At 40.5% G+C, this 25,663-nt stretch overlaps 1 protein-coding gene across 1 annotated transcript in view; it reads left to right on the plus strand.

Annotated features, from left to right (window-relative positions):
• The window catches only part of LOC139385252 (vacuolar protein sorting 13 homolog C), a 204,483-nt gene that overhangs the window by 85,306 nt on the left and 93,514 nt on the right, over nucleotides 1–25,663 (plus strand). Inside the window, exons 32-40 of the mRNA XM_071130409.1 lie at nucleotides 1–65; nucleotides 960–1,127; nucleotides 11,636–11,940; nucleotides 12,159–12,306; nucleotides 12,721–12,829; nucleotides 15,118–15,266; nucleotides 16,322–16,481; nucleotides 18,564–18,643; nucleotides 25,143–25,202. The exon at nucleotides 1–65 is cut by the window's left edge and continues 39 nt beyond it. Coding sequence (XP_070986510.1) covers nucleotides 1–65; nucleotides 960–1,127; nucleotides 11,636–11,940; nucleotides 12,159–12,306; nucleotides 12,721–12,829; nucleotides 15,118–15,266; nucleotides 16,322–16,481; nucleotides 18,564–18,643; nucleotides 25,143–25,202 — 1,244 coding nt within the window. The remainder of the gene's footprint in view (nucleotides 66–959; nucleotides 1,128–11,635; nucleotides 11,941–12,158; nucleotides 12,307–12,720; nucleotides 12,830–15,117; nucleotides 15,267–16,321; nucleotides 16,482–18,563; nucleotides 18,644–25,142; nucleotides 25,203–25,663) is intronic.

Consider the following 25,663-nt stretch of genomic DNA (forward strand, 5'->3'; position numbering starts at 1 on the left):
CGCTGTTCGCCAGGCTCAGGGACATCGTGGTGCTGGATGTCGACCCCAAAACCATCCACAAAAAGGTGATTTTTTTATTTATTTAAAAATGACTATTGCATTGGTCCTGTCTCAGTTAACTCTACTTTTATTTTAGGTACTATTCTTTATTTAACTAGTCAGTTAAGAACAAATTCTTATTTTCAATGACGGCCTAGGAACAGTGGGTTAACTGGTCTAGGAACAGTAGGTTAACTGGTCTAGGAACAGTGGGTTAACTGGTCTAGGAACAGTGGGTTAACTGGTCTAGGAACAGTAGGTTAACTGGTCTAGGAACAGTGGGTTAACTGGTCTAGGAACAGTGGGTTAACTGGTCTAGGAACAGTGGGTTAACTGCCTTGTTCAGGGGCAGAACGACAGATTTGTACCTTGTCAGCTCAGGGGTTTGAACTTGCAACCTTCCGGTTACTAGTCCAACACTCTAACCACTAGGCTACCCTGCCGCCCCTCCACTCTAACCACTAGGCTACCCTGCCGCCCCTCCACTCTAACCACTAGTCTACCCTGCCGCCCCTCCACTCTAACCACTAGTCTACCCTGCCGCCCCTCCACTCTAACCACTAGTCTACCCTGCCGCCCCTCCACTCTAACCACTAGTCTACCCTGCCGCCCCTCCACTCTAACCACTAGTCTACCTGCCGCCCCTCCACTCTAACCACTAGTCTACCTGCCTCCCCTCCACTCTAACCACTAGTCTACCTGCCGCCCCTCCACTCTAACCACTAGACTACCCTGCCGCCCCTCCACTCTAACCACTAGTCTACCTGCCTCCTAGTACAGACCATTGGCCAACGCCATTTTCTGTTATTACACACATCGTTAGTGAGCTGGAGGGGGTAGTTTGTAGTAATGTGGTCTGTTTTAATTACAAGGGAGACTGTATCATCGTCATACTGTACTGTCCTGGTGTGATCCTGTAGGCCGTCTCCATCGTGGGCGAGGAGGTGTTCAGCTTTCAGATGTCCCTGTATCCCAACGCTACGGAGGGAGAGGGTTACTCAGACACCTCCAAGGTGGACGGGAAGGTTACCATGAGGCTGGGCTGCATCCAGATCGTCTATCTGCACAAGTTCCTCATGTCTCTACTGGTGAGGAGAACCTCAGGGATAGGTATCGAGAGCTGGGCTCAATTCCAGATCAATTCAGGAAGTACACAGAAATTCCAATTACCTTCAATGCTTTTCAATCGGGATAAAATAAAATACAAAAATGGAATACAAGTGTTGTTTACTTTCTGAATTGAAATGGAATTGGTCCCAACTGGAGGACACGTTGACATATCAACTTCCCCACTGAGTGGAACATGTCATTCATTTAGGAAATGTAGATACCGTGTATGAGGGTTATGTCTATGTGTCTTGCCATGTGCCAGTTCCCTACACGCGGATTAAGCCTATTTCCTCCACTAAAACATACTTTTAATGGAGATTCTCTCAAGGTCAGGGTCTTAAATAGGTTTAATCTTGGTCCAGGAAACCAACTCTTTATGTTGCAGGGGAACGTTATGAGGATGTTTAGGTCGGTTTGAGTCCTTTCATGTTACCAGGAAGACTTAAAACATTATTTTAATTTCTGAGAGGCTGTTTCCTTTTTTTACTGTTTGTATTTATCCTGTTATGTATTTGTTTATCTTTTGTATCTGAACTCTTTATTTTTCAATTTCTCCAGGTGTCAGTGTCCTCAGTATCTGTAAATCTGTGGTGTTTTCTCCAGGCCTCTTATAGCTATCAGTATCCTCAGTATCACTCTCCTTATGAGGTACAGTTTATGGAATGTTGTATAGCACTAAACTACAGATTATGGCATGCAGCACTAAACTACAGATTATGGCACGCAGCACTAAACTACAGATTATGGCACGCAGCACTAAACTACAGATTATGGCATGCAGCACTAAACTACAGATTATGCCACGCAGCACTAAACTACAGATTATGCCACGCAGCACTAAACTACATATTATGGCATGCAGCACAGCACTAAACTACAGATTATGGCACGCAGCGCAGCACTAAACTACAGATTATGGCATGCAGCGCAGCACTAAACTACAGATTATGGCACGCAGCGCAGCACTAAACTACAGATTATGGCACGCAGCGCAGCACTAAACTACAGATTATGGCACGCAGCACTAAACTACAGATTATGGCACGCAGCGCAGCACTAAACTACAGATTATGGCATGCAGCACTAAACTACAGATTATGGCAGCGCAGCACTAAACTACAGCATTCACCCTCTGCTTTGCAGCTTCATCACCCCCAGACACCACAGCACTGTTAACCACTACCTTACGCCCAGGGCCCTAGTTTAAGGACAGGGTTAGGGCCCTAGTTTAAGGACAGGGTTAGGGCCCTAGTTTAAGGACAGGGTTAGGGCCCTAGTTTAAGGACAGGGTTAGGGCCCTAGTTTAAGGACAGGGTTAGGGCCCTAGCTTAAGGACAGGGTTAGGGCCCTAGCTTAAGGACAGGGTTAGGGCCCTAGCTTAAGGACAGGGTTAGGGCCCTAGCTTAAGGACAGGGTTAGGGCCCTAGCTTAAGGACAGGGTTAGGGCCCTAGCTTAAGGACATGGTTAGGGCCCTAGCTTAAGGACATGGTTAGGGCCCTATCTTAAGGACAGGGTTATGGCCCTAGCTTAAGGACAGGGTTAGGGCCCTAGCTTAAGGACAGGGTTAGGGCCCTAGTTTAAGGACAGGGTTAGGGCCCTAGTTTAAGGACAGGGTTAGGGCCCTATCTTAAGGACAGGGTTAGGGCCCTAGCTTAAGGACAGGGTTAGGGCCCTAGCTTAAGGACAGGGTTAGGGCCCTAGCTTAAGGACAGGGTTAGGGCCCTAGCTTAAGGACAGGGTTAGGGCCCTAGCTTAAGGACAGGGTTAGGGCCCTAGCTTAAGGACAGGGTTAGGGCCCTAGCTTAAGGACAGGGTTAGGGCCCTAGTTTAAGGACAGGGTTAGGGCCCTAGCTTAAGGACAGGGTTAGGGCCCTAGCTTAAGGACAGGGTTAGGGCCCTAGCTTAAGGACAGGGTTAGGGCCCTAGTTTAAGGACAGGGTTAGGGCCCTAGCTTAAGGACAGGGTTAGGGCCCTAGCTTAAGGACAGGGTTAGTGCCCTAGTTTAAGGACAGGGTTAGGGCCCTAGCTTAAGGACAGGGTTAGGGCCCTAGCTTAAGGACAGGGATAATTCCAATGAATTGAAATGGAATTGACCCCAACCCTGTTAAGAACCTATACGTTTTACACTTTACTCAGAGAAACATTTAACCCTTGTTGTGCCTGAGTGGGCTTGTGCAAACCCAGATCTGTTGTTGTGTAGCCAACTCCCATGGTCATGTTTGGCGTCACGGTGTCCATAGATAGGAGTAGACAGCGCCAACAGATCTGGGTCCAGGCTAGACGGCGCCAACAGATCTGGGTCCAGGCTAGACGGCGCCAACAGATCTGGGTTCAGGCTAGACGGCGCCAACAGATCTGGGTTCAGGCTAGACGGCGCCAACAGATCTGGGTCCAGACTAGACGGCGCCAACAGATCTGGGTCCAGGCTAGACGGCGCCAACAGATCTGGGTCCAGGCTAGACGGCGCCAACAGATCTGGGTCCAGGCTAGACGGCGCCAACAGATCTGGGTCCAGGCTAGACGGCACCAACAGATCTGGGTCCAGGCTAGCTCAACCCCCTCAAACTCCTCCCTGTGCGTTTTTAAGTCGATGGTTGTGTGGGCGAAACCATAAAAACGAAAAGCATTCCTAGTTGCCATGCAGATACCTAGTTGCCATGCAGATACCAACATGAAAGCAGCAGAGAGGAAGTGGTAATTCAGTCCGGTAGTATTTCAAGAGGTAGTCAGCGTTTCGGGTCCTAGCTTGACTGTTTTATGGCTGTGTTTTCATAGCTCTCATCTCTAAGAAATGCCCCATTTTACAATGCTGACAGGTTATAGTCTGACAAATGGTCCCTTCATTCAAACCAGGAAGTTAATCAGCATGATACAGCAGACCCCTCTCTTGATGTGTGATATATTTATATAGAGACAGAGTAGTTACTATAGCTTGATGTGTGATATATTTATATAGAGTAGAGACAGAGTAGTTACTATAGCTTGATGTGTGATATATTTATATAGAGTAGAGACAGAGTAGTTACTATAGCTTGATGTGTGATATATTTATATAGAGTAGAGACAGAGTAGTTACTATAGCTTGATGTGTGATATATTTATATAGAGTAGAGGCAGAGTAGTTACTATAGCTTGATGTGTGATATATTTATATAGAGTAGAGACAGAGTAGTTACTATAGCTTGATGTGTGATATATTTATATAGAGACAGAGTAGTTACTATAGCTTGATGTGTGATATATATATATAGAGTAGAGACAGAGTAGTTACTATAGCTTGATGTGTGATATATTTATATAGAGTAGAGACAGAGTAGTTACTATAGCTTGATGTGTGATATATTTATATAGAGTAGAGACAGAGTAGTTACTATAGCTTGATGTGTGATATATTTATATAGAGTAGAGACAGAGTAGTTACTATAGCTTAATGTGTGATATATTTATATAGAGACAGAGTAGTTACTATAGCTTGATGTGCGATATATTTATATAGAGTAGAGACAGAGTAGTTACTATAGCTTGATGTGTGATATATTTATATAGAGACAGAGTAGTTACTATAGCTTGATGTGTGATATATTTATATAGAGACAGAGTAGTTACTATAGCTTGATGTGTGATATATTTATATAGAGACAGAGTAGTTACTATAGCTTGATGTGCGATATATTTATATAGAGACAGAGTAGTTACTATAGCTTGATGTGTGATATATTTATATAGAGACAGAGTAGTTACTATAGCTTGATGTGTGATATATATATATATAGAGTAGAGACAGAATAGTTACTATAGCTTGATGTGTGATATATATATATAGAGTAGAGACAGAGTAGTTACTATAGCTTGATGTGTGATATATTTATATAGAGTAGAGACAGAGTAGTTACTATAGCTTGATGTGTGATATATTTATATAGAGTAGAGACAGAGTAGTTCCTATAGCTTGATGTGTGATATATATATATATAGAGACAGAGTAGTTACTATAGCTTGATGTGTGATATATTTATATAGAGTAGAGACAGAGTAGTTACTATAGCTTGATGTGTGATATATTTATATAGAGACAGAGTAGTTACTATAGCTTGATGTGTAATATATATATATAGAGTAGAGACAGAGTAGTTACTATAGCTTGATGTGTAATATATATATATAGAGTAGAGACAGAGTAGTTACTATAGCTTGATGTGTGATATATTTATATAGAGACAGAGTAGTTACTATAGCTTGATGTGTGATATATTTATATAGAGTAGAGACAGAGTAGTTACTATAGCTTGATGTGTGATATATTTATATAGAGTAGAGACAGAGTAGTTACTATAGCTTGATGTGTGATATATTTATATAGAGACAGAGTAGTTACTATAACTTGATGTGTGATATATATATATAGAGTAGAGACAGAGTAGTTACTATAGCTTGATGTGTGATATATTTATATAGAGACAGAGTAGTTACTATAGCTTGATGTGTGATATATTTATATAGAGTAGAGACAGAGTAGTTACTATAGCTTGATGTGTGATATATATATATAGAGTAGAGACAGAGTAGTTACTATAGCTTGATGTGTGATATATTTATATAGAGTAGAGACAGAGTAGTTCCTATAGCTTGATGTGTGATATATATATATATAGAGACAGAGTAGTTACTATAGCTTGATGTGTGATATATTTATATAGAGTAGAGACAGAGTAGTTACTATAGCTTGATGTGTGATATATATATATAGAGAGACAGAGTAGTTACTATAGCTTGATGTGTGATATATTTATATAGAGACAGAGTAGTTACTATAGCTTGATGTGTGATATATTTATATAGAGACAGAGTAGTTACTATAGCTTGATGTGTGATATATTTATATAGAGTAGAGACAGAGTAGTTACTATAGCTTGATGTGTGATATATATATATAGAGAGACAGAGTAGTTACTATAGCTTGATGTGTGATATATTTATATAGAGACAGAGTAGTTACTATAGCTTGATGTGTGATATATTTATATAGAGACAGAGTAGTTACTATAGCTTGATGTGTGATATATTTATATAGAGACAGAGTAGTTACTATAGCTTGATGTGTGATATATTTATATAGAGTAGAGACAGAGTAGTTACTATAGCTTGATGTGTGATATATTTATATAGAGTAGAGACAGAGTAGTTACTATAGCTTGATGTGTGATATATTTATATATAGAGTAGAGACAGAGTAGTTACTATAGCTTGATGTGTGATATATTTATATAGAGACAGAGTAGTTACTATAGCTTGATGTGTGATATATTTATATAGAGTAGAGACAGAGTAGTTACTATAGCTTGATGTGTGATATATTTATATAGAGTAGAGACAGAGTAGTTACTATAGCTTGATGTGTGATATATTTATATAGAGACAGAGTAGTTACTATAACTTGATGTGTGATATATATATATAGAGTAGAGACAGAGTAGTTACTATAGCTTGATGTGTGATATATTTATATAGAGACAGAGTAGTTACTATAGCTTGATGTGTGATATATTTATATAGAGACAGAGTAGTTACTATAGCTTGATGTGTGATATATTTATATAGAGTAGAGACAGAGTAGTTACTATAGCTTGATGTGTGATATATTTATATAGAGTAGAGACAGAGTAGTTACTATAGCTTGATGTGTGATATATTTATATAGAGACAGAGTAGTTACTATAGCTTGATGTGTGATATATTTATATAGAGTAGAGACAGAGTAGTTACTATAGCTTGATGTGTGATATATATATATAGAGTAGAGACAGAGTAGTTACTATAGCTTGATGTGTGATATATTTATATAGAGACAGAATAGTTACTATAGCTTGATGTGTGATATATTTATATAGAGTAGAGACAGAGTAGTTACTATAGCTTGATGTGTGATATATATATATAGAGTAGAGACAGAGTAGTTACTATAGCTTGATGTGTGATATATATATATAGAGTAGAGACAGAGTAGTTACTATAGCTTGATGTGTGATATATTTATATAGAGACAGAGTAGTTACTATAGCTTGATGTGTGATATATTTATATATAGAGTAGAGACAGAGTAGTTACTATAGCTTGATGTGTGATATATTTATATAGAGTAGAGACAGAGTAGTTACTATAGCTTGATGTGTGATATATATATATATATAGAGTAGAGACAGAGTAGTTACTATAGCTTGATGTGTGATATATTTATATAGAGACAGAGTAGTTACTATAGCTTGATGTGTGATATATTTATATAGAGACAGAGTAGTTACTATAGCTTGATGTGTGATATATTTATATAGAGTAGAGACAGAGTAGTTACTATAGCTTGATGTGTGATATATTTATATAGAGACAGAGTAGTTACTATAGCTTGATGTGTGATATATTTATATAGAGTAGAGACAGAGTAGTTACTATAACTTGATGTGTGATATATTTATATAGAGACAGAGTAGTTACTATAGCTTGATGTGTGATATATTTATATAGAGTAGAGACAGAGTAGTTACTATAGCTTGATGTGTGATATATTTATATAGAGTAGAGAGAGTAGTTACTATAGCTTGATGTGTGATATATATATATAGAGTAGAGACAGAGTAGTTACTATAACTTGATGTGTGATATATTTATATAGAGACAGAGTAGTTACTATAGCTTGATGTGTGATATATTTATATAGAGTAGAGACAGAGTAGTTACTATAGCTTGATGTGTGATATATTTATATAGAGTAGAGACAGAGTAGTTACTATAGCTTGATGTGTGATATATTTATATAGAGTAGAGACAGAGTAGTTACTATAGCTTGATGTGTGATATATATATATATATATAGAGTAGAGACAGTAGTTACTATAGCTTGATGTGTGATATATATATAGAGTAGAGACAGAGTAGTTACTATAACTTGATGTGTGATATATTTATATAGAGACAGAGTAGTTACTATAGCTTGATGTGTGATATATTTATATAGAGTAGAGACAGAGTAGTTACTATAGCTTGATGTGTGATATATATATATATAGAGTAGAGACAGAGTAGTTACTATAGCTTGATGTGTGATATATTTATATAGAGACAGAGTAGTTACTATAGCTTGATGTGTGATATATTTATATAGAGACAGAGTAGTTACTATAGCTTGATGTGTGATATATATATATATATAGAGTAGAGACAGAGTAGTTACTATAGCTTGATGTGTGATATATATATATAGAGTAGAGACAGAGTAGTTACTATAGCTTGATGTGTGATATATATATATATAGAGTAGAGACAGAGTAGTTACTATAGCTTGATGTGTGATGTATTTATATAGAGTAGAGACAGAGTAGTTACTATAGCTTGATGTGTGATATATTTATATAGAGACAGAGTAGTTACTATAGCTTGATGTGTGATATATTTATATAGAGACAGAGTAGTTACTATAGCTTGATGTGTGATATATATATATATATAGAGTAGAGACAGAGTAGTTACTATAGCTTGATGTGTGATATATTTATAGAGTAGAGACAGAGTAGTTACTATAGCTTGATGTGTGATATATTTATATAGAGACAGAGTAGTTACTATAGCTTGATGTGTGATATATTTATATAGAGTAGAGACAGAGTAGTTACTATAGCTTGATGTGTGATATATTTATATAGAGTAGAGACAGAGTAGTTACTATAGCTTGATGTGTGATATATTTATATAGAGTAGAGACAGAGTAGTTACTATAGCTTGATGTGTGATATATTTATATAGAGTAGAGACAGAGTAGTTACTATAACTTGATGTGTGATATATATATATATAGAGTAGAGACAGAGTAGTTACTATAGCTTGATGTGTGATATATATATATATAGAGTAGAGACAGAGTAGTTACTATAGCTTGATGTGTGATATATTTATATAGAGTAGAGACAGAGTAGTTACTATAGCTTGATGTGTGATATATTTATATAGAGTAGAGACAGAGTAGTTACTATAGCTTGATGTGTGATATATTTATATAGAGACAGAGTAGTTACTATAGCTTGATGTGTGATATATTTATATAGAGACAGAGTAGTTACTATAGCTTGATGTGTGATATATATATATATATATAGAGTAGAGACAGAGTAGTTACTATAGCTTGATGTGTGATATATTTATAGAGTAGAGACAGAGTAGTTACTATAGCTTGATGTGTGATATATTTATATAGAGACAGAGTAGTTACTATAGCTTGATGTGTGATATATTTATATAGAGTAGAGACAGAGTAGTTACTATAGCTTGATGTGTGATATATTTATATAGAGTAGAGACAGAGTAGTTACTATAGCTTGATGTGTGATATATTTATATAGAGTAGAGACAGAGTAGTTACTATAGCTTGATGTGTGATATATTTATATAGAGTAGAGACAGAGTAGTTACTATAACTTGATGTGTGATATATTTATATAGAGTAGAGACAGAGTAGTTACTATAACTTGATGTGTGATATATATATATATAGAGTAGAGACAGAGTAGTTACTATAGCTTGATGTGTGATATATATAGAGTAGAGACAGAGTAGTTACTATAGCTTGATGTGTGATATATATATATATAGAATAGAGACAGAGTAGTTACTATAGCTTGATGTGTGATATATTTATATAGAGACAGAGTAGTTACTATAGCTTGATGTGTGATATATATATATATAGAGTAGAGACAGAGTAGTTCCTATAGCTTGATGTGTGATATATTTATATAGAGTAGAGACAGAGTAGTTCCTATAGCTTGATGTGTGATATATTTATATAGAGACAGAGTAGTTACTATAGCTTGATGTGTGATATATTTATATAGAGACAGAGTAGTTACTATAGCTTGATGTGTGATATATTTATATAGAGACAGAGTAGTTACTATAGCTTGATGTGTGATATATTTATATAGAGACAGAGTAGTTACTATAGCTTGATGTGTGATATATTTATATAGAGACATAGTAGTTACTATAGCTTGATGTGTGATATATTTATATAGAGTAGAGACAGAGTAGTTACTATAGCTTGATGTGTGATATATTTATAGAGTAGAGACAGAGTAGTTCCTATAGCTTGATGTGTGATATATTTATATAGAGACAGAGTAGTTACTATAGCTTGATGTGTGATATATATATATATAGAGAGACAGAGTAGTTACTATAGCTTGATGTGTGATATATTTATATAGAGACAGAGTAGTTACTATAGCTTGATGTGTGATATATTTATATAGAGACAGAGTAGTTACTATAGCTTGATGTGTGATATATTTATATAGAGACAGAGTAGTTACTATAGCTTGATGTGTGATATATTTATATAGAGACAGAGTAGTTACTATAGCTTGATGTGTGATATATTTATATAGAGACATAGTAGTTACTATAGCTTGATGTGTGATATATTTATATAGAGTAGAGACAGAGTAGTTCCTATAGCTTGATGTGTGATATATTTATATAGAGTAGAGACAGAGTAGTTACTACAGCTTGATGTGTGATATATTTATATAGAGTAGAGACAGAGTAGTTACTACAGCTTGATGTGTGATATATTTATATAGAGTAGAGACAGTTCCTATAGCGTGATGTGTGATTTGTTGGGATGTATGAAATCTTGACTAAACGTATTTCTCTGGGGACATGCTGTGTGTAAAGAGCTGTTGTTGATGACGCGGTGTGGTAAACTATCTGATTGGTCAGTTGAACGTGATGCTCCGGTCATGATGTTAATAGCCATGTCTCTTTCTATGTAATGGCTCTTGCTCCTGTTTCTAAATCTTGTTGGCACTTTGGACGTCTCTCTGAACGTTGTGGTTTGTCGTCGCACGGGGGGGGGGGGGGGGGGGGGGGGGAATGTTTTTCATGCACAACTTGACAACCGAACTCACTCCTCATTTCAAATGCTACGCAAATCTCACTCAACTGCCATTTTTCATAAAACCTCATATAACGGCCTATATAACCTAAATCCTCCTGCTTCCTCCCATCCGTTGTTCCCTTCCCTCTGTCTTTGTGAATTCACTTCCAGTAAACGGTGTTTAAAGTTACACATTTGCATCTCCTGGTTTCACATTTTGTTACGTATAACATATAACGTCCCCTGTCATTGTTCCCTTACCATGGCTGACCATTAGACCACTATACAGAACCTCAGCGTGTCTGTCCTTCGCCCCCCCCCAGACTTATCATGGCTGACCATTAGATCACTATACAGAACCTCAGCGTGTCTGTCCTTCGCCCCCCCCAGACTTACCATGGCTGACCATGAGACCACTATACAGAACCTCAGCGTGTCTGTCCTGCTGTGTTAGTGTCTTCATGGTCTCTGTCCTGCTGTGCTAGTGTCTTCATGGTCTCTGTCCTGCTGTGTTAGTGTCTTCATGATCTCTGTCCTTCGCCCCCCCCCCCCCCCCCCCCCAGACGTTTCTGGACAACTTCCAGACGGCCAAAGAGGCGGTGAGTGTGGCCACGGCCCAGGCAGCAGAGAAGGCGGCCTCCAGCGTCAGAGACTTTGCCCAGAAGAGCTTCCGTCTCTCCATGGACGTCAAGCTGAAGGCCCCTCTCATCGTCATCCCTCAGTCCTCCACCTCACACAATGCGTTTGTGGTGGACCTGGGGCTCATCACCGTGGGCAACAGTTTCAGTCTGATGTCGGCTGAAGGGTTCTCGCTCCCCGCTGTGTTGGACACCATGGACGTCAAACTCACTCAGCTCAAACTGTCCAGGTATTAGAGGAGACTGAAACGTTTGGCACTAAAATAGGACATGGTGTGTGGTGTGTGTGTGTGTGTTAACGCTGTTGTCATTCATTCTTTCTTTCATGGTCCTTGGAGCCGGATTGTTAGCGTACTCATTTGAAGTGTGTGTGTGTGTGTGTGTGTGTGTGTGTGTGTGTGTGTCCGTCCTCTGATTGGGTAATCCCACTTTATTCATCTCTCCATAGGACCACGCTGAAACAAGGCTCCCCACAGACAGACATTGAGATCCTTCAGCCAATCAATTTAGAGCTTCTGGTCAAACGGAACCTGGCCTCTTCCTGGTACAACAAGATCCCTGGAGTAGAGGTTCAAGGAATGCTCAAGTCTATGAATGTAGGTTTACTGACCCTAACACTGACCCTAACACTGACCCTAACACTGACCCTGACCCCCTAACCCTGACCCTAACACTGACCCTAACCCTAGAGGACAAGTCCAAGGAGAACTCAAGTCTATGAATGTAGGTTTACTGACCCTAACACTGACCCTAACCCTAGAGGACAAGTCCAAGGAGAACTCAAGTCTATGAATGTAGGAGCATCTTCCATTGTATTTATTTTCAGAAAAATGTTTCCATCTTCCACTGACAGCTGGTGGTTTTCTGGATACAGAAGTTGCCTTCTAGGAGGACAGATCTAGAAACACAGATGTTTGATCTCAATGGGATCTAGTTGTATAAATAAAAGGAGAGGTTACACCGGCACCAAATCAAGATGTTTTCCGTCCTGTTTAATCTCCTCCCTCCAGATGGCTCTAGGTCAGGAGGACTTTGGTGTCCTGATGAAGACACTGAGGGAGAACATCGGAGAGGGCAGCAGAGAGCACGTCATGGATGTTAAGAAACAAGTATCCCTGGGTAGATCCTAGTGTCTTACACACCGAACACACTGTAACTAGGGCCTGGAGGTAGATCCTAGTGTCTTACACACCGAACACACTGTAACTAGGGCCTGGAGGTAGATCCTAGTGTCTTACACACCAAACACACTGTAACTAGGGCCTGGAGGTAGATCCTAGTGTCTTACACACCGAACACACTGTAACTAGGGCCTGGAGGTAGATCCTAGTGTCTTACACACCGAACACACTGTAACTAGGGCCTGGAGGTAGATCCTAGTGTCTTACACACCGAACACACTGTAACTAGGGCCTGGAGGTAGATCCTAGTGTCTTACACACTGAACACACTGTAACTAGGGCCTGGAGGTAGATCCTAGTGTCTTACACACCGAACACACTGTTACTAGGGTCTGGAGGTAGATCCTAGTGTCTTACACACCGAACACACTGTTACTAGGGCCTGGAGGTAGATCCTAGTGTCTTACACACCGAACACACTGTAACTAGGGCCTGGAGGTAGATCCTAGTGTCTTACACACTGTAACTAGGGCCTGGAGGTAGATCCTAGTGTCTTACACACCGAACACACTGTAACTAGGGCCTGGAGGTAGATCCTAGTGTCTTACACACTGTGACTAGGGCCTGGAGGTAGATCCTAGTGTCTTACACACTGTAACTAGGGCCTGGAGGTAGATCCTAGTGTCACACTGTAACTAGGGCCTGGAGGTGGATCCTAGTGTCTTACACACTGTGACTAGGGCCTGGAGGTAGATCCTAGTGTCTTACACACCGAACACACTGTAACTAGGGCCTGGAGGTAGATCCTAGTGTCTTACACACCAAACACACTGTAACTAGGGCCTGGAGGTAGATCCTAGTGTCTTACACACCGAACACACTGTAACTAGGGCCTGGAGGTAGATCCTAGTGTCTTACACACTGTGACTAGGGCCTGGAGGTAGATCCTAGTGTCTTACACACTGTAACTAGGGCCTGGAGGTAGATCCTAGTGTCTTACACACCAAACACACTGTAACTAGGGCCTGGAGGTAGATCCTAGTGTCTTACACACCAAACACACTGTAACTAGGGCCTGGAGGTAGATCCTAGTGTCTTACACACCAAACACACTGTAACTAGGGCCTGGAGGTAGATCCTAGTGTCTTACACACCGAACACACTGTAACTAGGGCCTGGAGGTAGATCCTAGTGTCTTACACACTGAACACACTGTAACTAGGGCCTGGAGGTAGATCCTAGTGTCTTACACACCAAACACACTGTAACTAGGGCCTGGAGGTAGATCCTAGTGTCTTACACACCGAACACACTGTAACTAGGGCCTGGAGGTAGATCCTAGTGTCTTACCTACCAAACACACTGTAACTAGGGCCTGGAGGTAGATCCTAGTGTCTTACACACTGTAACTAGGGCCTGGAGGTAGATCCTAGTGTCTTACACACCGAACACACTGTAACTAGGGCCTGGAGGTGGATCCTAGTGTCTTACACACTGTAACTAAGGCCTGGAGGTAGATCCTAGTGTCTTACACACCGAACACACTGTAACTAGGGCCTGGAGGTAGATCCTAGTGTCTTACACACCAAACACACTGTAACTAGGGCCTGGAGGTAGATCCTAGTGTCTTACACACTGTAACTAGGGCCTGGAGGTAGATCCTAGTGTCACACTGTAACTAAGGCCTGGAGGTAGATCCTAGTGTCTTACACACTGTAACTAGGGCCTGGAGGTAGATCCTAGTGTCACACTGTAACTAGGGCCTGGAGGTAGATCCTAGTGTCTTACACACTGTAACTAGGGCCTGGAGGTAGATCCTAGTGTCACACTGTAACTAGGGCCTGGAGGTAGATCCTAGTGTCACACTGTAACTAGGGCCTGGAGGTAGATCCTAGTGTCTAGATCCTAGTAACTGACAGGTCGCTAGATCGAATCCCCGAGCTGACAAGGTAAAAAAATATGTTGTTCTGCCCCTGAACAAGGTAGTTTAACCCACTATTCCTCGGTAGGCCGTCATTGTAAATAAGAATTTATTCTTAACTGACTTGCCTAATTAAGTAAAGGTCAAATAAAACAATTAAACTGATCTGGAACCAGGCTAATTGATGATGCATTGCATGCATGTTCAGCCTCAATATGAATTTCCGTTCCACAAGATTGAACAATAAAGTTTTTTGAATTTGGAATCTTTGCTAGACACAGCAGAGATGTCAAAACAGATGAACGTGTATTACTGGAGATAATGTCTATTGAACAGGTGATAATGTCTTTACTGGTAATGTCTAGACAAGGCAGAGCAGCACCAGCTGGAGGGGAATGAGGTGGGATGTCTACCTGTGGAGGCTGGAGGAGGAGGACAGCCTGCTGCTGTTACCAATGCAGGAGGACTGGGAGAAAACATCGTCAATATGCTGCTCAACCTGGAGATTAAGGAGGTAGCTATCTACCGACCTAAACACAGTGGTCTGTTGTGATGTCATTAGCTGGCTAATATACACAGTGGTCCGTTGTGATGTCATTAGCTGGCTAATATACACAGTGGTCTGTTGTGATGTCATTAGCTGGCTAATATACACAGTGGTCTGTTGTGATGTCATTAGCTGGCTAATATACACAGTGGTCCGTTGTGATGTCCTTAGCTGGCTAATATACACAGTGGTCTGTTGTGATGTCATTAGCTGGCTAATATACACAGTGGTCTGTTGTGATGTCATTAGCTGGCTAATATACACAGTGGTCCGTTGTGATGTCATTAGCTGGCTAATATACACAGTGGTCCGTTGTGATGTCATTAGCTGGCTAATATACACAGTGGTCCGTTGTGATGTCATTAGCTGGCTAATATACACAGTGGTCCGTTGTGATGTCATTAGCTGGCTAATGTACACAGTGGTCCGTTGTGATGTCATTAGCTGGCTAATGTACACAGTGGTCCGTTGTGATGTCATTAGCTGGCTAATATACACAGTGGTCCGTTGTGATGTCATTAGCCGGCTAATATACACAGTGGTCCGTTGTGATGTCATTAGCCGGCTAATATACACAGTGGTCCGTTGTGATGTCATTAGCTGGCTAATATACACAGTGGTCCGTTGTGATGTCATTAGCTGGCTAATATACACAGTGGTCTGTTGTGATGTCCTTAGCTGGCTAATATACACAGTGGTCCGTTGTGATGTTATTAGCTGGCTAATATACACAGTGGTCCGTATGCTGTGTCTTTTGTACCTTTACTGAAGCACGAAGGGAAATAAAATGTCTCTCTGTACAGTTGGACGTTGATGCAGTTTAAACACGTCACAGTGTCTATTTTCCGTCACTCGTTGAAAACTAGACCCTCCCAAATCCATCCAGCTTTACCCCTGCTACGTCTCAAATCTCCTTCATTGTCTCTCTACCGAGATATGGTCAGGTCGTTATTGCAAAAGAGAACGTCTGGTAACCTGGTTAAGTAAAGGCGGACTTAAATGTGGTTGTATCTCTCCATCAGGTGGTTGTGAAGCTGAAGAAGTCCAGGTCAGATCAGAAGGAGAGTCCGTTCCTGGTTCTCCACGTAGCCCAGCTGGGCATCCACACCAATGTCAGGAAGTACGACATGGTGGCCACAACGTACATCAAGAAAATCTCTATGAAGTGCCTGGAGTTCTCAGGTCGGTGGCTTTAGCCTGTCGAGGTGTCATGTTGTATAGGCTAAACTTTAACATGTTGAATATCATCATTCATATGACATGGTGGCCCACAACAAGATATGACTATGATGTACCTGGGGTTCTCAGGTTGGTGGCTTTAGCCTGTCGAGGTGTCATGTTGTATAGACTAAAACCTCAAGGCCTGTTATGTTTAAATACTGAATACAATAGTTACCATGACATTCTGGTTAGGAATACAGTAGTTACCATGATTTAAACTGGTCTGGTCATTCTGGTTAGGAATACAGTAGTTACCATGACATTCTGGTTAGGAATACAGTAGTTACCATGATTTAAACTGGTCTGGTCATTCTGGTTAGGAATACAGTAGTTACCATGACATTCTGGTTAGGAATACAGTAGTTACCATGATTTAAACTGGTCTGGTCATTCTGGTTAGGAATACAGTAGTTACCATGACATTCTGGTTATGAATACAGTAGTTACCATGATTTAAAGTGGTCTGGTCATTCTGGTTAGGAATACAGTAGTTACCATGACATTCTGGTTATGAATACAGTAGTTACCATGATTTAAACTGGTCTGGTCATTCTGGTTAGGAATACAGTAGTTACCATGACATTCTGGTTAGGAATACAGTAGTTACCATGATTTAAACTGGTCTGGTCATTCTGGTTAGGAATACAGTAGTTACCATGACATTCTGGTTAGGAATACAGTAGTTACCATGATTTAAACTGGTCTGGTCATTCTGGTTAGGAATACAGTAGTTACCATGACATTCTGGTTATGAATACAGTAGTTACCATGATTTAAACTGGTCTGGTCATTCTGGTTAGGAATACAGTAGTTACCATGACATTCTGGTTAGGAATACAGTAGTTACCATGACATTCTGGTTATGAATACAGTAGTTACCATGACATTCTGGTTAGGAATACAGTAGCTACCATGATTTAAACTGGTCTGGTCATTCTGGTTAGGAATACAGTAGTTACCATGACATTCTGGTTAGGAATACAGTAGTTACCATGACATTCTGGTTAGGAATACAGTAGCTACCATGATTTAAACTGGTCTGGTCATTCTGGTTAGGAATACAGTAGTTACCATGATTTAAACTGGTCTGGTCATTCTGGTTAGGAATACAGTAGTTACCATGACATTCTGGTTATGAATACAGTAGTTACCATGATTTAAACTGGTCTGGTCATTCTGGTTAGGAATACAGTAGTTACCATGACATTCTGGTTATGAATACAGTAGTTACCATGATTTAAACTGGTCTGGTCATTCTGGTTAGGAATACAGTAGTTACCATGATTTAAACTGGTCTGGTCATTCTGGTTAGGAATACAGTAGTTACCATGATTTAAACTGGTCTGGTCATTCTGGTTAGGAATACAGTAGTTACCATGATTTAAACTGGTCTGGTCATTCTGGTTAGGAATACAGTAGTTACCATGACATTCTGGTTATGAATACAGTAGTTACCATGATTTAAACTGGTCTGGTCATTCTGGTTAGGAATACAGTAGTTACCATGACATTCTGGTTAGGAATACAGTAGTTACCATGATTTAAACTGGTCTGGTCATTCTGGTTAGGAATACAGTAGTTACCATGACATTCTGGTTATGAATACAGTAGTTACCATGATTTAAACTGGTCTGGTCATTCTGGTTATGAATACAGTAGTTACCATGACATTCTGGTTAGGAATACAGTAGTTACCATGACATTCTGGTTATGAATACAGTAGTTACCATGACATTCTGGTTAGGAATACAGTAGTTACCATGACATTCTGGTTAGGAATACAGTAGTTACCATGACATTCTGGTTAGGAATACAGTAGTTACCATGACATTCTGGTTAGGAATACAGTAGTTACCATGATTTAAACTGGTCTGGTCATTCTGGTTAGGAATACAGTAGTTACCATGACATTCTGGTTAGGAATACAGTAGTTACCATGATTTTAAACCGGTCTGGTCATTCTGGTTAGGAATGGAAATACACCCCAGTGTTCTAGTTGGTAAATCAGAAAGCCATTTTGATTTTCATTTGACTGTTTTCTAGATTCCAACGGTGAACCACTGTGTCTGATCAGTTCCTCTGTGGAGTCAGGCGCTGACCTTCTCAAAGTGGAATACTTCAAGGTGGGACATGTCTATTGATTTTGTTGTACACCTTCCTAATATTGTCTTGTACTCCCTTTCTCCCTCAGAACAGCCTCATTTCATCGGGTCGTGGACTCTACAAGGTGTCGAAAGCGTTTCCACAGGGATGCTGGCCCACGTTGACTCCAATGCTTCCCACAGTTGTGTCAAGTTGGTTGGATGTCCTTTGGGTGGTGGAACATTCTTGATACACACACGGGAAACTGTTCCGTGTGGGAAAAACCCAGCAGCATTGCAGTTCTTGACACAAACCGGTGCGCCTGGCACCTACTATCATACCCTGTTAAAAGACACGTAAATATGTTGTCTTTCCTGTTCACCCACTGAATGGCACACATACACAATCCATGTCTCAAGGCTTAAAAGTCCTTCTTTAACCACCTGTCTCCTCCCCTTCATCTACACTGATTGAAGTGGATTTAACAGGTGACATCAATAAGGGATCATAGCTTTCACCTGGATTCACCTGGTCAGTCTGTCATGGAAAGAACAGTTTAGCCCAGTCTATACCTCTAGCCCAGTCTATACCTCTAGCCCAGTCTATACCTCTAGTACAGTCTATACCTCTAGTACAGTCTATACCTCTAGTACAGCCCTCTAGTACAGCCCTCTAGTACAGTCTATACCTCTAGCCCAGTCTATACCTCTAGCCCAGTCTATACCTCTAGCACAGTCTATACCTCTAGCCCAGTCTATACCTCTAGTACAGCCCTCTAGCCCAGTCTATACCTCTAGTACAGTCTATACCTCTAGCCCAGTCTATACCTCTAGCCCAGTCTATACCTCTAGTACAGTCTATACCTCTAGCCCAGTCTATACCTCTAGCCCAGTCTATACCTCTAGCCCAGTCTATACCTCTAGTACAGTCTATACCTCTAGCACAGCCCTCTATTACAGTCTATACCTCTAGCCCAGTCTATACCTCTAGTACAGCCCTCTAGCCCAGTCTATACCTCTAGCATAGCCCTCTAGCCCAGTCTATACCTCTAGTACAGCCCTCTAGCCCAGTCTATACCTCTAGCCCAGTCTATACCTCTAGCCCAGTCTATACCTCTAGCCCAGTCTATACCTCTAGTACAGTCTATACCTCTAGCCCAGTCTATACCTCTAGCCCAGTCTATACCTCTAGCCCAGTCTATACCTCTAGTATAGTACAGTCTATACCTCTAGCCCAGTCTATACCTCAAGTACAGTCTATACCTCGAGCCCAGTCTATACCTCCAGCCCGGTCTATACCTCTAGTACAGCCCTCTAGCCCAGTCTATACCTCTAGTACAGCACACTAGCCCAGTCTATACCTCTAGCTCAGTCTATACCTCTAGCCCAATCTATACCTCTAGTACAGCCCTCGATCCCAGTCTATACCTCGATCCCAGTCTATACCTCTAGTGCAGTCTATACCTCTAACCCAGTCTATACCTCTAGTACAGTCTATACCTCTAGTACAGCCCTCTAACCAAGTCTATACCTCTAGTACAGTCTATACCTCTAGTAAAGCCCTCTAACCAAGTCTATACCTCTAGTACAGTCTATACCTCTAGCCCAGTCTATACCTCTAGTACAGCCCTCTAACCAAGTCTATACCTCGAGCCCAGTCTATACCTCTAGTATAGTACAGTCTATACCTCTAGCCCAGTCTATACCTCTAGCCCAGTCTATACCTCGAGCCCAGTCTATACCTCGAGCCCAGTCTATACCTCGAGCCCAGTCTATACCTCGAGCCCAGTCTATACCTCGAGCCCAGTCTATACCTCGAGCCCAGCCCTCTAGCCCAGGCTATACCTCTAGCCCAGCCCTCTAGCCCAGTCTATACCTCTAGCCCAGTCTATACCTCTAGCCCAGTCTATACCTCTAGTACAGCCCTCTAGCCCAGTTTATACCTCTAGTACAGCCCTGTAGCCCAGTCTATACCTCTAGTACAGCCCTCTATCCCAGTCTATACCTCTAGTACAGCCCTCTAGCCCAGTCTATACCTCTAGCCCAGTCTATACCTCTAGCCCAGTCTATACCTCGAGCCCAGTCTATACCTCTAGTACAGCCCTCTAGCCCAGTCTATACCTCTAGCCCGGTCCTGACCTTTAGTACAGTCTATACCTCTAGTACAGTCTATACCTCTAGTACAGTCTATACCTCTAGTACAGTCTATACCTCTAGTGCAGTCTATACCTCTAGTGCAGTCTATACCTCTAGTCCAGTCTATACCTCTAGTCCAGTCTATACCTCTAGCCCAGTCCTGACCTCTAGTACAGTCTATACCTCTAGTACAGGCTATACCTCGAGCCCAGTCTATACCTCTAGTACAGCCCTCTAGTCCAGTCTATACCTCTAGTACAGGCTATACCTCGAGCCCAGTCTATACCTCTAGTACAGCCCTCTAGCCCAGTCTATACCTCTAGTACAGCTCTCAGCTCTCATTTGACGTCATTAAATACCTAATCAAACACCTTTTATGAGCCTTTCCTAAAATAGGAAATTCATATATGAATTCTTCGAAATGCAAAGAGGCGCATTCCCAGAATCCCCATGGTCATTGTACTGTAGTTATATTTAATGATACAGTATTGTAGCTGTTCAGAAACCCCCCAGCCATATGTCCTCTCTCTGTGGACATGTTCTCTGTTCAGAAACCCCCCAGCCATATGTCCTCTCTCTGTGGACATGTTCTCTGTTCAGAAACCCCCCAGCCATATGTCCTCTCTCTGTGGACATGTTCTCTGTTCAGAAACCCCCCAGCCATATGTCCTCTCTCTGTGGACATGTTCTCTGTTCAGAAACCCCCCAGACATATGTCCTCTCTCTGTGGACATGTTCTCTGTTCAGAAACCCCCCAGCCATATGTCCTCTCTCTGTGGACATGTTCTCTGTTCAGAAACCCCCCAGCCATATGTCCTCTCTCTGTGGACATGTTCTCTGTTCAGAAACCCCCCAGCCATATGTCCTCTCTCTCTGTGGACATGTTCTCTGTTCAGAAACCCCCCAGCCATATGTCCTCTCTCTGTGGACATGTTCTCTGTTCAGAAACCCCCAGCCATATGTCCTCTCTCTGTGGACATGTTCTCTGTTCAGAAACCCCCAGCCATATGTCCTCTCTCTGTGGACATGTTCTCTGTTCAGAAACCCCCAGCCATATGTCCTCTCTCTGTGGACGTATGTGCCAGGCAGCAGGCTCTGGTGTCAATACAACCCAGATATGTCATCTTCAACCCCGTAACCTCAATCTCATTATAGAGATGCTGTACAAGACGGGCATTACATTCTCACTGTTTGTCTCTGTCATTATCAACACAATAGACCAGGGCACTCTCCAGACCTGGCCTGTGTCCCAAATGGCACCATATTCCCTATGCAGTGCACTACTTCTAACCAGAGCCCTATGCTACAAGTAGTGCACTATATAGGAGTAGGGTTCCATTTCAGACACGGCCTAGAGCCCACTCCAGACTTGGTGGTGCCTGGCGTCAAGCCTGACAACATGACCGTCAGTGGGTTTCTCAGTGAGATGTACGTGTTGATATAACCTTCCTAAATGAATGGTTGTCAGAAGCCAGTGGTCCTAGTTAACAAAGCAGCGTCTCTAAGGATCAGGAGGAGGTCTGGTCAAAGTCTACGTTGTGTTATTTTGAGCATTTAATGTTTTGTGATAGTGATCGATTTTGTGTTTCCGTTACTCCTAAATGACTGCTAATTGATTTGTGTTTCCGTTACTCCTAAATGACTGCTAATTGATTTGTTTCCATTACTCCTAAATGACTGCTAATTGATTTGTGTTTCCGTTACTCCTAAATGATTGCTAATTGATTTGTGTTTCCGTTACTCCTAAATGACTGCTAATTGATTTGTGTTTCCATTACTCCTAAATGACTGCTAATTGATTTGTGTTTCCATTACTCCTAAATGACTGCTAATTGATTTGTTTCCATTACCCCTAAATGACTGCTAATTGATTTGTGTTTCCATTACCCCTAAATGACTGCTAATTGATTTGTGTTTCCGTTACTCCTAAATGACTGCTAATTGATTTGTGTTTCCGTTACTCCTAAATGACTGCTAATTGATTTGTGTTTCCATTACCCCTAAATGACTGCTAATTGATTTGTGTTTCCATTACCCCTAAATGACTGCTAATTGATTTGTTTCCATTACCCCTAAATGACTGCTAATTGATTTGTGTTTCCATTACCCCTAAATGACTGCTAATTGATTTGTGTTTCCATTACTCCTAAATGACTGCTAATTGATTTGTTTCCATTACCCCTAAATGACTGCTAATTGATTTGTGTTTCCGTTACTCCTAAATGACTGCTAATTGATTTGTGTTTCCATTACCCCTAAATGACTGCTAATTGATTTGTGTTTCCATTACCCCTAAATGACTGCTAATTGATTTGTTTCCATTACTCCTAAATGACTGCTAATTGATTTGTGTTTCCATTACCCCTAAATGACTGCTAATTGATTTGTGTTTCCATTACTCCTAAATGACTGCTAATTGATTTGTTTCCATTACCCCTAAATGACTGCTAATTGATTTGTGTTTCCGTTACTCCTAAATGACTGCTAATTGATTTGTGTTTCCATTACCCCTAAATGACTGCTAATTGATTTGTTTCCATTACCCCTAAATGACTGCTAATTGATTTGTGTTTCCGTTACTCCTAAATGACTGCTAATTGATTTGTGTTTCCATTACCCCTAAATGACTGCTAATTGATTTGTGTTTCCATTACCCCTAAATGACTGCTAATTGATTTGTTTCCATTACTCCTAAATGACTGCTAATTGATTTGTGTTTCCATTACCCCTAAATGACTGCTAATTGATTTGTGTTTCCATTACTCCTAAATGACTGCTAATTGATTTGTTTCCATTACCCCTAAATGACTGCTAATTGATTTGTGTTTCCGTTACTCCTAAATGACTGCTAATTGATTTGTGTTTCCGTTACTCCTAAATGACTGCTAATTGATTTGTTTCCATTACCCCTAAATGACTGCTAATTGATTTGTGTTTCCATTACTCCTAAATGACTGCTAATTGATTTGTGTTTCCGTTACTCCTAAATGACTGCTAATTTATTTGTGTTTCCATTACTCCTAAATGACTGCTAATTGATTTGTGTTTCCATTACCCCTAAATGACTGCTAATTGATTTGTGTTTCCGTTACTCCTAAATGACTGCTAATTGATTTGTGTTTCCGTTACTCCTAAATGACTGCTAATTGATTTGTGTTTCCATTACCCCTAAATGACTGCTAATTGATTTGTGTTTCCATTACTCCTAAATGACTGCTAATTGATGTGTGTTTCCGTTACTCCTAAATGACTGCTAATTGATTTGTTTCCATTACTCCTAAATGACTGCTAATTGATTTGTTTCCATTACTCCTAAATGACTGCTAATTGATTTGTTTCCATTACCCCTAAATTACTGCTAATTGATTTGTTTCCATTACCCCTAAATGACTGCTAATTGATTTGTGTTTCCATTACCCCTAAATGACTGCTAATTGATTTGTGTTTCCATTACCCCTAAATGACTGCTAATTGATTTGTGTTTCCATTACCCCTAAATGACTGCTAATTGATTTGTTTCCATTACCCCTAAATGACTGCTAATTGATTTGTTTCCATTACTCCTAAATGACTGCTAATTGATTTGTTTCCATTACTCCTAAATGACTGCTAATTGATTTGTTTCCATTACTCCTAAATGACTGCTAATTGATTTGTTTCCATTACTCCTAAATGACTGCTAATTGATTTGTGTTTCCATTACTCCTAAATGACTGCTAATTGATTTGTTTCCATTACCCCTAAATAACTGCTAATTTATTTGTGTTTCCATTACCCCTAAATGACTGCTAATTGATTTGTTTCCATTACTCCCAAATGACTGCTAATTGATTTGTGTTTCCATTACCCCTAAATGACTGCTAATTGATTTGTGTTTCCATTACCCCTAAATGACTGCTAATTGATTTGTGTTTCCATTACCCCTAAATGACTGATAATTGATTTGTGTTTCCATTACCCCTAAATGACTGCTAATTGATTTGTTTCCATTACCCCTAAATGACTGCTAATTGATTTGTGTTTCCATTACCCCTAAATGACTGCTAATTGATTTGTGTTTCCATTACCCCTAAATGACTGCTAATTGATTTGTGTTTCCATTACCCCTAAATGACTGCTAATTGATTTGTGTTTCCATTACCCCTAAATGACTGCTAATTGATTTGTGTTTCCATTACCCCTAAATGACTGCTAATTGATTTGTTTCCATTACTCCTAAATGACTGCTAATTGATTTGTGTTTCCATTACCCCTAAATGACTGCTAATTGATTTGTGTTTCCATTATCCCTAAATGACTGCTAATTGATTTGTGTTTCCATTACCCCTAAATGACTGCTAATTGATTTGTGTGTCCATTACCCCTAAATGACTGCTAATTGATTTGTTGTTTTCTTTCTTCTCAGGCTGACAGAAATAGGCCAAACTTTGCCACTGTTCACAAGAATACTGAGCAGATGATCAATGTAAGTAATGATATCTAAACGGTTTATTTATTCGTCCTATACACCCAAGCGGGCAAAATTAAAATTACATAATTTCAACCAGACTCCAACCAGTTGTTTTTAAGCTAGCATGAACTAGTTGTAATGCTGGGAAAGGCTCTGATATGTGTCTATGTTAGATACAACATTATTCCTTCACTGGCATCCTTTGTAAATGCAGCGGCCGTGGTAATGTAGCCTGCTGGTTGTTGAATGGGGATCTGAGAGGTCTGTGAAGCCTGCCGACATCTTCCTGTTCTCTTAAGACCTCAAAGGGCTCGTTTGATTTACTGTCTGATCATCACAGTCCATGTGACTTGGTTAAGTGGCTCTCTCTCTTTCTCTTTCCCCTCGCTCTCTCCACCCTTTCCCCTCTCTCTCTCTCTCTCTTTCCCTCTCTCTCTCTCTCTCTTTCCCCTCTCTTTCCCCTCTCTCTCTACTCT

The sequence above is a fragment of the Oncorhynchus clarkii genome, chromosome 26, assembly GCF_045791955.1.
Source record: "Oncorhynchus clarkii lewisi isolate Uvic-CL-2024 chromosome 26, UVic_Ocla_1.0, whole genome shotgun sequence".
Classification (NCBI taxonomy): Eukaryota; Metazoa; Chordata; class Actinopteri; order Salmoniformes; family Salmonidae; genus Oncorhynchus; species Oncorhynchus clarkii.